Genomic DNA, 16,410 nt, shown 5'->3' on the forward strand with positions numbered 1-16,410 from the left:
TAGATTTTATTTAGTAAACCACGAAACGTACATTCTTATAGGAAAGAAATTGATGAAATGCCGCTATGGCAACGAAATAACAATATTCTTATGATTTTAAATATAGACCTTTAGTTCGTTTTTCAACGTTGCTAACAACCAGAACAGAAGCATTCCACGAAATTGTCTACCGTTGTCTCGTAAAAAAATCAAATGCCTATACGAAATGAAATGTGTTTGTACGGGATAGGCCGTGTGGTATGCTTCAGCGGACCGTAAAATTGCACGTTATTCTCGGGAACAAGGAACTGATGCCTTGATCACAGTATAATAAAGAGTACTAAACCTTGATGGGTAACGAGCCCGAAATAAAGTTGTAGTATCTACTCAAGGAGGTGTGTGTCCCGCATTTTCATCGCTGTTCGCTGACCGTATGTCATGTGAACGTAATAGCACCCGGCGCTCGCATGCGGCATGCGTATTCCACGAAAGTGGCCCCATAACTATTTTTGTAATATTTATGATTCAGCTCTGAAGTCGATCCTTAGCGTGATAATACTACCTAGATATAATAACTCAGTTTTCAATTCAACGAATTATTTTATAAATTTTTGTAGGTTGTATTTTTGATGGAATGCCCCAGCAGCAGAGTTAATGGAACTTACATCAAGGTAAAACGACATATTTATTATTAATAATGAATTATTTTTTATGCACAGTCATTGTTTTGTTACATAATCAACTAACTGGCGTACATCTTATAAGAATCTATACATATAGGTACCTACACCCAAAATATATAAGAATTGTGGTTGTTTCTTCGATAGCCATACTTTCGAGTCTTAAATGCTTAAACAAATGTAAATTACGTAAATGTAAACGTTATATCCACCATACAGCGTAAAATGCACCCGGGAATTATGGCTTATAAGGAAAACATTCAAATAACGTAACAGTAATAAAACAATACGCATGCGACTAGTCCTACTTAAGACGACAATTATTCATCACCCTGTCAGTACGAATCCGGTGCCCAATAAGTGATTTTCGTAATCATGTCCGGGCTCATCAAAGCAGCATTGCTGTTCAAAATATTGGTTGTCCAAGAGAGCGTTTTTCGCGCAGAAAAATACCTGCAGGACGCAAACCATATTGAGCGCTATAAAAGTACATATTCAGACTTTAGTTCTGATGACTTAAGCGATGCATTAAATAACTTTGATGTCGGTCTAGTGAAGTTCATGCCAGGATATCAACACGGCCATTTTGCTGATCGTAAAAAAATACCTGATTGGTTTGCGAAACCAGCGAATCCGGAGCTTATGGGACCAGTTGGTCCTATTGGAGCTATAGGTCCTCTTGGTCCAATTCGTCCTACCTGGCCATCGTCTCATGGTCAAGGCAGAATCGGTCTTCCCGCCAGGCGAAACTCGAATAACAATAGAAGGAACAAGATGTGTCAAAATTTAAAGGGATTGCCGGCACCTGAGTCAGGGTGTTGTGGTGTGGAAGAGCCACGTAAGTCATTACAATGTGTTTCAATACAATTAATTTGTCATACAACTAATAGTAGTAGTAGGTACCTAATTTATAAAGACCTTACGTCTTTTGTCCTGCTTCGTTGAAAAAGACGTTTATTGGGCGTTGAATTTCAAAACATTCTTTTGAGGTGGACTCTACAAAATTTGAAGAATACATTTCAAATATCAAGGTCCTGGCTTCGATGGTTTAGGCTATGTATTGTATATCTGTATCTAAAAATCGGACTTCATTTATATTCTTTGTATTGTATTGTATTCTTACAGGCTTCCCGATTCATCAACAGAATCCAGGTTATCCGAATGGTCCATTCTGGCCTGAACCATGGAACGAACGCCACCGACGTTCAACTGACAGCGACGAACCGCCTCACAAAATGATAAGAGGTAGGATAAATCCATAATGCAGTGTTTACTGTCACCATAGAGAACTCATACTTATAGGCCGAAAACGATAAGTCCAGCAAGTATGTTTAACTTAACCATTATGTTGGTTCTACGATTATTGTACCTGTAAGATCTGAAAGACCACTCATTGCTTACTGTTCGTAGCATTTTTTTTTTGTTAGTTTTTTTGGGTCCAATGAAGAGAAAAATGGACTACCGCTTTTCTATACAAAAGTAATCCATATTTTCCTATTTGGATATTACCATTTTTTAGGCTCTACGCAACATGTCGCGTGAGTGACTAAAAAATACGAGAGTTAAGGCCTAAAATAAGCTTAATATAACACACCTATTGACGTATTTCAGGCGGTCGGGCGACAGACTTGCACCAGCTGCCGTGGACGGTGAGGCTGGCTATCAACCCGCGGCTGAAGGGCCTACACAGCCCGGACTACTGCGGTGGGACCATCGTGAGCTCCCGATATGTACTCACTGCCGCCCACTGCCTGCATAACACGTTCAAAGACATTTCGCAGTACGTACCGTAAAAGTATAAAACTTTGCCCTTTAACATAACTTTGCCCACCGTGTCATGTCATAGTTCAGTAAAAGGGAAATAACTTATAAGTAGTTACAGATCTGTAACTACTTTTAAGTTATTTGGCTTTTACTTTTACGGTAACAAATATTTGCTTAGATTATTTTTTTATATAAGTACTACTTAATAATTATATTTTACAGCAGGTTTGATGATATATTCGAAAGGAACCGTAGGAAATATGCAATAAAACAACACAATATTAGCGTTTTGGTAACGTCATGTAACGTAAACTAATGCGTTAACTACCTCTAGCGCATTAGATAAATTCTTCAATTAAAAGTAAAACTTAGTTTATTTTTTTCTGTTCCGTGTATTATTTTTATGAAACTAGTTATATTGATTGTAAATAATAAATACCTAGTCTAAAAATAAATTAAAATTAAGTACTTATTTTTAATTTCAGACTTGAAGTTTTCTTAGCTGAGTATGATACTGATACCTACCCAGAGGATTGTATCACGAGTAATGGGAAAAAAGAATGCATTCATAATATAGTAAAGAAAGTCGAGCACGTGATAATACACAAAGATTATAACGACACCTACTTGCAGAACGATGTGGCACTCCTGAGACTCAGCTCCGATATACCCTATACAGGTGAGCAGTGCGTAACTCCCGTTAGAAATAGTTTAAAGAAAAATAAGGTATTTAATCGTAGATACCATTATAAAGAGCGCTGGTGGCCTAATGGTAAGAGCATGCCACTTTCAATCCGGAGGTCGCGGGTTCAAGCCCCGGCTTGTACTAATGAATTTTTCTGAATATCTTTTGATATTTACCCGTTGCTTTTCGGTGAATGAAACATCGTAAGGAAACCGGACCTTCCTTTATAAGGGCTAGATTCCCCTCTGGGTTGGAAGGTCAGATGGTAGTCGCTTTCATTAAATGTAGTGCCTACGTCAATTCTTGATATATGAAGTGAAATTTTACCTTGATTTTGAATGGCTTGTGTCATCAAAAATTTTTACATCTTGTTCACAAAATCTGAAACTTTATTTTGGCATCTCATAATATTTTTACGCCTCAACGCGCATTTATCTTCTGTCTTCGTGACCGTTTTCTTCGAAAAAGACGCATGTCATAAAAGCGCAACCATGACACCACGTAGAACAAATGGAAATTAGAATTTAATACGGGATTATTTTGACAGATTTCATCAGACCGATATGCTTGCCGACCGAAGACGTTGCAGATCTAAAAGGTGAAAACATTATCATCGCTGGATGGGGTATGAACGGCAAAAAAGAGACCAACGTGAAACAAGCAGCTAATGTCAATTACGTTTCAAATGACAAATGTAAAGAACAATACTCATACAAAGATGACAGCATGTTTTGCAGTATCGGTGACCATGGGGAGGACATTTGTCATGGCGACTCCGGGGGCCCATTAATGGTATTGTCCAAAAATAAATATTTCCTGTCGGGTGTTGTGAGCGGGAAACGAGGCGGTCACGAATGCGGATCCTCGGTGTCCTCATTGTTTAATAACGTTTTCTATCACAAAGACTGGATTATGAAACATGTTAAATAAAACGAGTATTAATTCTAAAATTGACGAATAATTAATTGAAAATCATTTTAAAGAGAAAATCCAAGGAATCTGAACTGAAGAATATGTTAAACGTTTTCTCATCAATTTATGGAGTAAAATAAGCCCACAGTATTTGCAAATTTTCTGATTTAATCTAATTTAGTTATTAAACTAGAGATTTACAGTTGGATGGGTACTTTTCAACAGTTCCCTGCAAAACGTGTGAGTTTCGATAAAATTCTGTACCTACACATTTAGTGTATTTATTTTAAAGATATTATTATATTGTTTTATACGAGAACTTATTATCATACTAAATGATTGAAAACACTATCTTAAGAAACATGAATGTTATAGTCGAGTTAATATGAGCTGAACTATTTACACCCACTAACTTAAACCGAAAAGTTAACCTGATATTAGTTCTACCTATAAAACCTAGATAATGTTTAAAAAAATCTTGTAATGAATTATGCTGAAAACTGCATGTTTCTCGACTGTGCATGCTAAACGTTTTTTTTTGTGTAAACCTTTGTATATAGCGTAAACGTATAAAACTTTGCCCTTTAACATAACTTTTCCGCTTTGTGTGCTTTGTTCACTTTCTGCAGAAAGTGTATCTGTAACTACTTTTAAGTTATTTCGCTTTTACTGAACTGTGACGCGGTGGGCAAAGTTATGTTAAAGGGCAAATTTTTATACTTCTACGGTAATATTTTTTTTTTCAATGTTCCTATTAGTTTATAGGTATACCTAGACTCAATCTACTAAATAAAATTATAAAAAATATTATTGTTAGTATTGTAAATACATCGTGTTAAACAAATCACTAAAAGTACTTTTATTTTTTATAAATTTTAAGTACAACATTGTCCAACTTTTTGGAAACTTTCCGCAGCTTATAAACATCGCACAGGGTGCCCCGAGTTCGCACACGTATGCTTATTATGCAGCTTACGTGGATGTGTGCAGCAAGTGGAGAATTAATATTTGAAATGGGTTTAACCATACTTTAGTCAACACCCGGAAAATTCAATCCATCGCGGCTATTATTAGTAAATTCCAGCTATCATTTCTCTAAAAGCATTTACCGAACAACGTCATGTTTTATGAGCACACTTTTGATTATGAAAGGTAGATGTAAGGAATACAATCTCCATGTATCAAAAAGTGTCCATCAGAAAGCCATAATTCATAATTCATAAATCATAATTCATAATTTATTTATTGCATCCATGGTTGTTACATTGGTGTTACATAGTAATAGTGAGTTTTCACATGGACCCTGGTAGGGCACAGCAATAGTCTTAGAACTTAATTATGCTAGGTGTATTTATAAATTTATATTATATAATAATTATAAAATTAGGTCTTTTAACAATGGTTAAGAGATTGTAATTTAAAATTTTATAGTAATGAATGTCTAGGAAATGTTATTGATAATTAAAATTAACATTGAAATTGTAGTGTAAGTATATAATATTAATTTATTTAATAGTCATGTCAAGAGTAAGTAATTTTATGTCACACAATGTTTAATAATAAGTGGGTAAAAAATAAATGAGTTAAAAATAATAAAATGGGTATAAAATATTGATGAAAAAAATATGATTGTAAAGTCGGTTTACGGACGATAATTTTGCGTGATAACGTCATAAGAAAACACTACCATTACATTACGTAACGTTACCATGGAGATCCGTCCACAACGTTACCATGGAGATATGTCCACAACGTTACACTTTTGCGTACATGCTACCGGTGTTCATCGATTTATAAGACGTTATCACGTCAAAAAATTCAAATCATTGACAGCGCACTTCACTCCGTCAATAACGCCTAGGTTCTTAGCTACTCTAGCGCTACTCTGGAGAGATTTGGAACTACCTTTTATTTATAGTTGACAGCTGGACACTTTTGCAACAGTTCTGCCTTAAGGCGCGGTGTGTTGTAAAATGCACTTTTTTGTCACCATATTTACAGACTTTTACAAGGATTTCATGCATTATTTTCTAGTATGTATAACTTCAGTCCTTGAACTACGTTATTGCTTGTCAGAAACACGACGGCTCATTATTTTCTCGATAGAATCTTAAGTTGAAAACATGCCTAACACTGTCTTTATTTCCTTATGTTAGAAGTACTAGGACGAAAATGTATATGAAACTTACTTCAGTCGATAGCTTTTAAGTAAATCTTCATTATTGCTTGTCCTTTTATCGATACGTTAATTTTTTCATTCATCATTTGATGAATTCAACATTTTGCCTACTAAATTACACCCTACGCGGCAATACCTTGCGCCTATTCCTCACGCCAGTACGCCCGTGACCACTGTCAGCGTCGGACCTGTGCTAGTTTAGCGGACGTTTCATAAAATGGGTAATCACAGTATAAATATGCAAATATGTTATACACACAATGTTTTTCAACATACTTACGAAGAAAAGCAAAATAATTCTTAAATACGGTGACATTTCAGACATTCTCCCTCATATTGTCATTTTATAACAAGTTGGGCAGCAAAGGCACACACCCATCTAACCAATCCGGAATTCAGTCACGATTGATAAATTGTGTAAACATATTTTAAAAGGCTATAAAATTAATCAAATTGAATAATTTAGAATGGTCACATTTTTGTAAAAATCGATTTCTATTGGCAAAACATACTACTTTTTGGCAACCAGGTTTTTTAACCTAATTAGACCCCGCTGAATCCGAATTTGCCGGTTGCTTGATCGAATTCTTGACTGGAAGTGAGATATTTGATATTAAAGGTCCCTTTTTTAGTTTTTCGTAAATAACTCGTAAAAGTGGCCAATATAAAAAAAATGTTGTAAACAATAATAATCTACACAAAATTTTCAATAAAAAAGATTCAGTACATTTTTAGCAAGGATCAATATTTAAAAAGATAATAAAGAGGGAAAGTTAATTATAATAAATTCTAAGGTTCCTTGTTTTTATTTTTTCGTTAATAATTTGAAAAGTATGACTCATAGCAAAAACAAATCTTACACATAAATAATAAACATAAAATTTCCTACAAAAAACATGAGAACACTTTTCGCTAGGATCAATATTTAAAAAGACAAAGCAGCCGGTAAGTTAATTACAATCAATTTTAAAGTCCCTTTCTTCCTTTAATATCGTTTTAAATATTGATCCTAGAGAAAAGTGTTCAGATGTTTTTTGCAGAAAATTTTATGGAGATTATTTATTCATAAAAACCTATTTTGCTATGGGACACCGTTTACGAGAAATTTACAAAAAACTAAAAAGGGACTTTAAAATTGATTATAATTGACTTACCGGATGCTTTGTCTTTTTAAATATTAATCCTAGCGAAAAGTGTTCTACACGTTTCTTGTAGGAAATTTTATGTTTATTATTTGTGTAAAATTTGTTTTTGCTATGCGTCATACTTTTCAAATTATTAACGAAAAAATAAAAACAAGGAACCTTAGAATTTATTATAATTAACTTTCCCTCTTAATTATCTTTTTAAATATTGATCCCTGCTAAAAATGTACTGAATCTTTTTTTATTGAAAATGTTGTGTAGATTATTAACGTTTAACAATTTTTTTTAATTGCCCACCGTTTACGAGTTATTTACGAAAAACTAAAAAAAGAGACCTTAGAAGTGACTATAATTAACTTTCCCGCCTTAATATCTCTTTGAATATTGATCCTAGCGAAAAATTGTACGGAATCTTTCTTGTAGGCAATTTTATGCAGATTACTTAAATTTAAGATTTTTTTTTGCCATGCGCCTCCGTTTAAGAGTTATTTACGAAAAACTAAACAAAGGGACATTTAATATCAACTATCTCACTTCCAGTCAAGAATTCGATCAAGCAACCGGCAATGTCGGATTCAGCGGGGTCTAATTAGGTTAAAAAACCCGGTTGCCAAAAAATAATATGTTTTGCCAGTCGAAATCGATTTTTACAAAAACATGATCAGTCAAGTATATACTCATATTGTATATACATAATTAATAATTATTTAGGTACACTCACCGTCTTACCTACCATTTTTAGGGTTCCCTACCCAAAGGGTAAAACGGAACCCTATTAGTAAGACTCCGCTGTCCGTCCGTCCGTCCGTCCGTCTGTCACCAGGCTGTATCTCACGAACCGTGATAGCTAGACAGTTGAAATTTTCACAGATGATGTATTTCTGTTGCCGCTATAACAACAAATACTAAAAGGTACGGAACCCTCGGCGGGCTCGGTGGGCGAGTCCGACTCGCACTTGTCCGGTTTTTAATTTCATTAAGTACTCATCAAAATTCGAATTTACTAATAAATCTTATTCAATATTAATTGCCGAACTAAAAATCCCGGAACTGACAATTCAGAATACCGATGTCGTCAGAATAAGGACGTAGACGTGCTGCGCGGGAATGGTGTGGTGCGCCGCGCGGGGCGCCCGCCTGCCCGTTCTACCACGCGTCTGCTTCACCCCCTTGAAAACGTAAAACTCGAGTATAAGAGCGCCTTAAGATATTGTCGTCCTTCCTCTACCGTCCATACTTTTGATATTGCCGAAATAATCATATTTTAACGGAAGCCATCTTTTTTATTTACATCCAATCTGTTTCTGACATACAATAAAGCACCTATCAAAGCCAGCCAACCTAACCAATCAACATTGACGAAGGATTTTTGGGTACCAAGTTGTATGTAAGGATGTGCTCAATTACGTAAATAGAATTCACCAACCTCTGCACAGTAAACAAAATGTGATTTCTTAAAGTACTTTTCATCACACTTACTCGAACAAGATCTTATTTCATGCGTGTAGGTCAGTGCAGGTAGTGAAGGGTTAAGGCCTATATTGTTCCTGAGGGAGTTAGGGATTGTGAAAAAAAAAGGCTATAGCCATTGACGTATTATATCTATGGACTGGCCTTACGGGCACTAAAAATGGTATTAGTTCAGCGGTGTGACTCACGAATTCGAGCCAATCGTGCAGTCTAACGCAACTAGTTGCGACCAATCGCGCGCGTGATGCGAACTCATCTACCAATGGCGTGCGTGATGCGAACTCATCAACCAATCGCGTTGTAGCGGTGTCACACCGCTATCCTGACCCCATTCTTATTGCCCGTAAGTCCAGTCCTGAAATATATACGTCAATGGCTATAGCTATAGCTTGTTTTAAGTGAAGGTATAAGGAAGTTTTACTTTTAAAATACTGAGGTTTTTTATTTAATATCTTGTGTATGTGTAAAAATATATAATTTGATTAATTTAATTTAACCCTTAAATGCATAGTGTTGCCAAATGTCTACAAACCATTGGACAGCTCACAGTTTTAAAATAAAAAGGCTTACGTTCTTGAACGCACCTTTACGCCAAACGTCAAGTAATAGAGTACTAATTTAAGAGTTAAATTTACGCAATATTTTTAATTTATAAAAATTACATTCGTTTTAAGACGAAAACTCGGCAAACTTGGAAAAATCCACAAGTTGATCATGGATCTGGAGGCGCACAGTGGAAAAAGAGGCGGCATCAGTTGGCCTCGGCTGGGCGGAGCTGGAAGAGGCCGCGCTGGACCGCGAAGAATGGAAATCCCTTCTGAGAGCCCTATGTCCCTGATGAGGGATAACAGGATATCATCATCATGTAATTATTTTATGTTTAAAAACTTTATCATAGGTATATCACAAATAGTGTACATAACTTTCTAATGGTGAAAAAAAAATCATTAATATATTACTGAAAATTACATATTTACATAAATATGATTTAGCAAATTCAACTTCTAACACTGATTTCGCAGTGAAAATCGAAGTTATATTTTTTTTACTATTATTCCTAGAATTTACAAACAATTATAGTTGGTCAAGCAGATCTTGTCAGTAGAATAAGGCGGCAGATTTGAAAAATGTAGGCGCGAAGGGATATCGTCTCATAGAAATTTTGAATTTCGCGCCTTTTTCTACTGACAAGATTTGCTTGACCATCTATATGTGATACATATATAAATTTCGGGCAAAAAGAAAAAATCATGCATTTAAGGGTTAAAATACTTAAAATATTTTTACACAAGGTATGTGCCTTCGATGCCTAACATGTCAAGAAATGACAATATAGCAGACGAATGTTTGAAATGTCAGCGTAGATATTTAAGAAAAGAATTTTCTTTGCAAGTGTAATGAAAAACATGTGTGTAACTTAGGGGGCTAGAATTTTGTAAATTCGAGTCCAGCTTGCGGCTGTCGTAAATTATAGACCTCGTTTACAAAATCTCGCTTACCCCCGTCGTTGCACACTGTACTATTCTCTATTGGATCTCATTTGAGAATGCAAAGATGGAATGAAAAGGTAATGAAGACTTTACGCTGCCTGCAATTCGTCCACGACCATTCGCTGAGCTGTGGGTACTTACAATTCTCTAGGGGTCCATTTTAAGAACGGTATAAGATAGTTAGCTAAAACTAATAACGCATAGACAGATAGTCCCCATACGGCTAACCTGCCAAAAGTGAAGCCGAAACACGATCGATGTGTACGTGGAACGCTCGTGTTTTTACGCTCAGCAAACACACACATATATACAAAATATGTTGCCAGTATTCATTTACTTCTCTCAAAGTAGGGGAATTTTAACAACATCCACACTTGGTTATTAATAATTTGGAAGTGTGTAGCAAAAGCTTTTTGTTTATTTTGGGATTTATTGCATTTCTGTACTTTGTGAAATAAGGATTAAATAAATAGCTGATAAGTTTTTACTATTTTTTTTATTTAACAAATGTGCATAAAATAATAAGAATAAATTTAAATAGGACAGAGCATATTCGACTGTGTTCGAACATATTGCGTCATTCCGATTTAGTCTAATTTTTTCCTTCCATCTCGCAGACAGAAGCAGATCAGTCAGAAAACTGAAACGAACATTACACAAAATAAAAATAAGAAAAAAACTAAATACCTAAATAATTAACTTAATTATAATTTTCTATAATTATACAATGAAATTCAATTGAGCGTATTTATTTTAGAATGTAGACGTCATGTCCCATTTGGAGGAAAAAATATTCACTACACTGGCAACATTTATAAGAAATGGCGGCTGACGAAAATTTGGATTTTTGTATTTACGATTATGTAAAAATATCACATTAAACTCGATACTTACGCGTGAAATGTAATATCAGGCGGTTTGTTTTTATTATCTGATGTGTTGTGACTGCACCCATTCACTGTACAAACAACCATCTTTCCTGTAGTTTTTGATTTTTAAACGGGAGGTGTACACAAACCGATTTGACTTTGAGTACTGCAAGGGCCGTTCGAATACGATGATACGAGTGCGACGTGACGTCGCACTTGAAATTGCTTCACTGGGGGTGTATGGACTAGGTATCTATCTATGCCTTATAAATCTATGATAGTTAGTATGAAAACCTATTTCTACGTTTTAATTCTAAATATGAATAACTAAGTAGGTATACATACAAATGTAGATAAACCGACTAGATAATACAAAACAATGAAAACATTTCATTTTTACATATGCAAACTGAATGGTGTATATAATAAGTGTTCCGGACGTTTGTATTTTAGTTTTTATTTTATTTTGGGTAGTTCCATTTCATAACTTTGACGATAAACATGAAATCCCACCTCACCCCGAAGTCTCTCGTATTTGGGGTTTGGGGTGAGTTGGGTTTTCATACAAAGGTGATTTTGGAAGATTGTTGGATCGATTTTTTTTATTATGAGTATTAGTATAGCACCATTTTAAATTGGAATACATTATTTTTGTAGCAGTAGCCTTAAAATTCCATCTCATCCCCCATTCATCCCTACTTTCTCCATTCATAACCCAACTCACCCCGCGAAACCTACTCACCCCATTTTACGGTAGTACTTTCACAGGTTGTGTCATTTGAAGCCTTATTAATTATTTGTGCTCAAAAAAAAACGTCGTCTGATAACGAGAATGTAAATAAGCTAATGGGGATTTGAAAAACAAAGGAATAACGAGGAAAATTATGCTTGTATTTACTCATTCTCCACAGGGACGCTTAGAAAAACGACCCGTAAGAAGTATGTATGTTTAGGAGTCGTTTTCCTTTAGCAAACGAATAATAAGGATTTGTTTGTTTCCGGATCCTGTTTTTTTTACAGCAATATATATTTATTTATCCGGTAAAATATTAACGCGGTAAGTACAAGCTACTAGTTGTAACCTATGTCATGACAAACAGGATGGTAGCTTCCTCAAGCCTAGTCTATATATATAGCTGACGATTTAAATTGAGGGCACAGTTAACTGACAACCTCTCCAAGGAGAGGTCAAAATACTGGTCTTGATTGGTTTGGTGGTGAGAAGCTGTCCTTCCATCATGGCACAGTTCACTCTTTCCTTGGTAGTGGTTGTTCTGTCAGTGTTGGTTCCAGCTCTTGCTGGATGGAACCAGCTGGGAGGTAGGCCCGGTTTTGGGAAAGTTGGCTTCGGCGATGGGACATGCTCAGCTATCCAGGGTATTCTTCCGGATCCAAGATCTGGCTGCTGCGGCAAACACGCTGAAGTTGGAGGTAGTCCAGGTAAGACTAGGCATACCTTAATACCACTGCGATACTTATTGATATTTATTGTTCTATACTTTCTCCATTCCAGAACCAACATATACCGTCAAACTAGCGAACTTTGCCTCCAGTGGTATCTTTGCCCAACATGACTTTTTTCATCGTATTTGTTTACATGTACTTACCTAGCCATAAGAGTTAAATATAATACCTAAGTAACAAAACGAAAAAAAAATTAGGATAGGCTACATTTTGCAAAGAAACAACAAATTAGAATGTTCATTTCAAATGTATTGACTAATTGAACTGCTAGGTGGAGACAATGGTGGTGATCAGGAAGATGGCAATGGTAACGGGCACGGTGGTGATGATGGCTACGGGCCAGGAGACGACCATGATCAGGGATACAGACCAGGAGGCAACGGCAATGGCCTCGACTTTGGGAACGGCGATGACTTCGACTTTGGCAATTGGGATCGGAACTCTGGTGACAATGACTGGGGAGTCGGCAGCAATGGAATCGGTGATTTCGATTTCGGACGTTTGATGTTTAATGGAGAAAATCGTTTCAAGCGTTCATCCGATAAAAATGCTTCCAATGTTGCACCCGATAAATATATTATTGGTAAGTAGGTACCTAGTATAATTATACACTATTAAAATTGCTCTTAAAATAAATAATTTGGGAAATTATTTCAAATGACTTAATTTTGTTTGCAATAAGATGATGATGATGCTCTCCTGACCGATTTCGGCCACAGCGACTGTGTGCTCTGGAATAGACAATTTTTAAGTCGTGTTATTAGGGCTCGGTTACATGTAAAAATTCCATACTCCGTTTTACTGTCTCGCCACTCTACTCGGTACGTGTACCGAGCCCATTAGAGTGTAGCTGATCCACTCTCTGGTGCGCCCTTAGGTGGCTCACGTACCCTATCTTCTTGCTAAATACTCGAGCGCATTTTGGGCACGTCAGCACACCACCTATATAATTGTAGGAAATTGAGCAATAAGATAAACGATAAGCTAAAAGTATTATTTTTAATTGCCTAAACTTTTCATTTTGTATATGTCGCAGTCAAAAGTGTGAACTGGTCAAAAGAACTTTTAACCGACAAAAACAGTCAAAACTGCTTTTGACTGAGCATGTTGGTCAAAAGTAGTTTTACCTGAAAATCATTGGTTAATAGTACCTAATTGTGACTGTTACTATCAGTCAAAAGTACTCGCAGAAATAGGTAGGTTAGGGTTTTTTTTTTTTGCTACGCCCTAAAAACGAAACTGTTCCCAGAGATAGGTAGGTTAGGGTTATTTTTTTTTTGCTACGCCCTAAAAACGAAACTGCTGCCAGAAATAGGTATGATTTTCAGGTAAAATTACTTTTGACCAAAATACTCAGTCAAAAGCAGTTTTGCCTGTTTTTGTCGGTTAAAAGTTCTTTTGACCAGTTCACACTTTTGACTGCAACATATACAAACTTAACATTAGCATTCGCTTGAGTATAGTTATATAGACTGATAAACACATTACCCTTTGCGTCGCGCTGTCGGGTAAAAATGGTCAAATATCAGTAACGTATCTTAGTAGAAAGTAATCGTTATAAAAACAGTAGGTATGTTTTGACCTACAATATTTTTGTTTGTTTGTTTTAGCCGGTAAACCTGCAGGCATAGCCCAGTACCCTTGGCTCGTCCATCTTACTGTGAAGCTCCAGGATAAAATGGTTGGCTGTGGAGGGTCCCTCATCAGCACCCGTCACGTGATCACAGCGGCCCATTGCGTTGATTTCCAAATCAGCAATTACGAAGAGTAAGTAAAAAAATTATAATATCAAAATCAAAATTGAACGAAACTAGTTATGCACAGGTTTTGTAATGACAATATTTGAGTCCATCATTACGCAGCGTACTACGTAGGCGACCAACACGCGAACACGAAGCGAAGCGATGCGGCGCGGGGTGAATCAATCCTTTGATAGCTATAGAAGTGTCCTACGTGGGCGATCTCGTTGCGAACGCGAACGGCTTGGGCCCGCCGCGCCGCGCCGCGTCGCGTTCGCGAGTTGTTCGCTTACGTAAGACGCAGCGTTATATTATATTATATTATATTACACGTCAAATTTCTACGTGAGCGAAAACGTCAATGTCTCGAATCGGTGCCAAGTTTTCTGAGAAGGACTCTAAGTACATTGTATGGGTATGGTCAACATCAAATAGTGGCGGTCGGACGGATAGCCGTAGGGTAATAATGAGTTAGGTACATGTACTTATACTTAGTAGAGTAAAATGGTATCTATTGTTTTCAGTGTAAGCGTCTACTTGGCCGAGTACAACACAAGGACATATCCCAACGATTGCGTAGGAAAACAATGTGTAAAGAATATGGTCATACACCCGGACAAGATATTTAAGCACAGCAGATACAACCGTAACGCACTCCACAATGACATAGCCTTGATGAGGCTTAGTTCAGCAGCTCCTTATACTGGTAAGCTTCTTTATTTTTTGGTTTCATAACTGAAGGGTGCCGATTGGACCTTATTACTAAGATAAAGTTGTTTGACTCATAAGGCTACCATTAGGACCTATGACTGTTGAAGAAATTTTTTAAGGGGGGTCGATATAAAATATTGTGATTATATAGTATAAAAAATACCTAACCAACTGCTTAGTTTTTCACTTTTTAGAGTTTTTATAGGGATTTTGCACAGTAAATATGTTTTACCCTGATTTTACAATTATTACAGACTACATTCGCCCCATTTGCGTGCCTCGTTTCAACATCAACTCCGCCAAGTACGAAGGAACACCGCTCACCGTTGCCGGCTGGGGTCAGACGGAGTACGGCCAACCGTCTTCATTAAAATTACACACCCAGGTTGCCCAAGTACCCCCAAACAAATGCAGGCAGCACTACCCAGATATCACTGAAGGCCAACTTTGCGCTGCCGGGAGAGGCGGTCAAGACACCTGCATGGGAGATTCTGGTGGTCCAATCATGATGGAACGTGACGGAACCTTCTATCTCGTTGGGCTGGTAAGCGGAAAGCGCTCGGACGCTGGGTGCGGGTCGCCGGTGCCTACCATGTATACCAGTGTATTCGCATATACGACGTGGATACAAGATTTTATGAGAAAATAAGCCCATAGGGTGTCACTAATCTCAGAGAGTTTCATTCAATTTAAATTAAATATGATTGGCATGAGTAGGTATACTCATTAGTATATTTTTCAAAATTTCTTATTCATTTTAAACATTGGGTCGTTTTAAACAATAAAAACACATACATATGGGTTTCCATTTCTGTTTGGAATTTCAGATGGAAACGTCCTTATTGCATTTAAAGCATAAGAACCCTTCTGTGAGGGAAAGACACATAATTATATTGTAATCAGAAAATAATACACTGTTGTTTTTATTACAGTATTCAATATTTTTTTCATATTCAATTTGAAAGTGATTATTTAATGCAAAAAAAAATATTAACCTCGTCTTTAATAAATGATGTTACAAAATAACAAAAACTAATGTTCATTTCAAACCCCAGCATGTACCATTTTTCAGTTGTTCGTTTTGAGTTTTATTTTAGATTAAAAGCTTGAAAAATTGCCTTTTCATATTTGGATTATAACGTTATCAATCAATCAATCAAAATTATACTTTATTCATGTAGGCCTAGTAACAAGCTCTTATGAATCGTAATTAATCTTAATCTAATTATCAGAGCAATTTATTGATGTTAATATTATTCCATAATAAAATTGGATTATTATACATATCAAATTTAACACTAAGAATTTCACAAAAGAATCGTC

The 16,410-nt window shown here is 36.2% G+C and overlaps 1 protein-coding gene across 1 annotated transcript; it reads left to right on the top strand.

Annotated features, from left to right (window-relative positions):
- Positions 1-917: 917 nt before the first annotated feature.
- Positions 918-16,129, top strand: LOC134806653 (uncharacterized). The gene is made up of 10 exons (XM_063779982.1): positions 918-1,497; positions 1,785-1,904; positions 2,271-2,439; positions 2,909-3,102; positions 3,656-4,029; positions 12,343-12,613; positions 12,909-13,220; positions 14,248-14,404; positions 14,901-15,082; positions 15,342-16,129. The coding sequence occupies exons 1-10, from the start codon at positions 1,035-1,037 to the stop codon at positions 15,734-15,736; spliced, it is 2,637 nt and encodes an 878-aa protein (XP_063636052.1). The 5' UTR covers positions 918-1,034; the 3' UTR covers positions 15,737-16,129.
- The last annotated feature ends 281 nt before the right edge of the window (positions 16,130-16,410 follow it).

Source organism: Cydia splendana, chromosome 3 (assembly GCF_910591565.1).
Source record: "Cydia splendana chromosome 3, ilCydSple1.2, whole genome shotgun sequence".
Lineage (NCBI taxonomy): Eukaryota > Metazoa > Arthropoda > Insecta > Lepidoptera > Tortricidae > Cydia > Cydia splendana.

What these genes read in the sequence shown, in the direction of transcription:
- LOC134806653 (XM_063779982.1), top strand. Translation starts at nt 1,035, where the DNA reads ATGTCCGGGCTCATCAAAGCAGCATTGCTGTTCAAAATATTGGTTGTC. An exon ending in TTGTGGTGTGGAAGAGCCAC is followed by an intron (nt 1,498 to 1,784) that starts GTAAGTCATTAC and finishes GTATTCTTACAG; the next exon opens with GCTTCCCGATTCATCAACAG. An exon ending in AAGACTGGATTATGAAACAT is followed by an intron (nt 4,030 to 12,342) that starts GTTAAATAAAAC and finishes ACAGTTAACTGA; the next exon opens with CAACCTCTCCAAGGAGAGGT.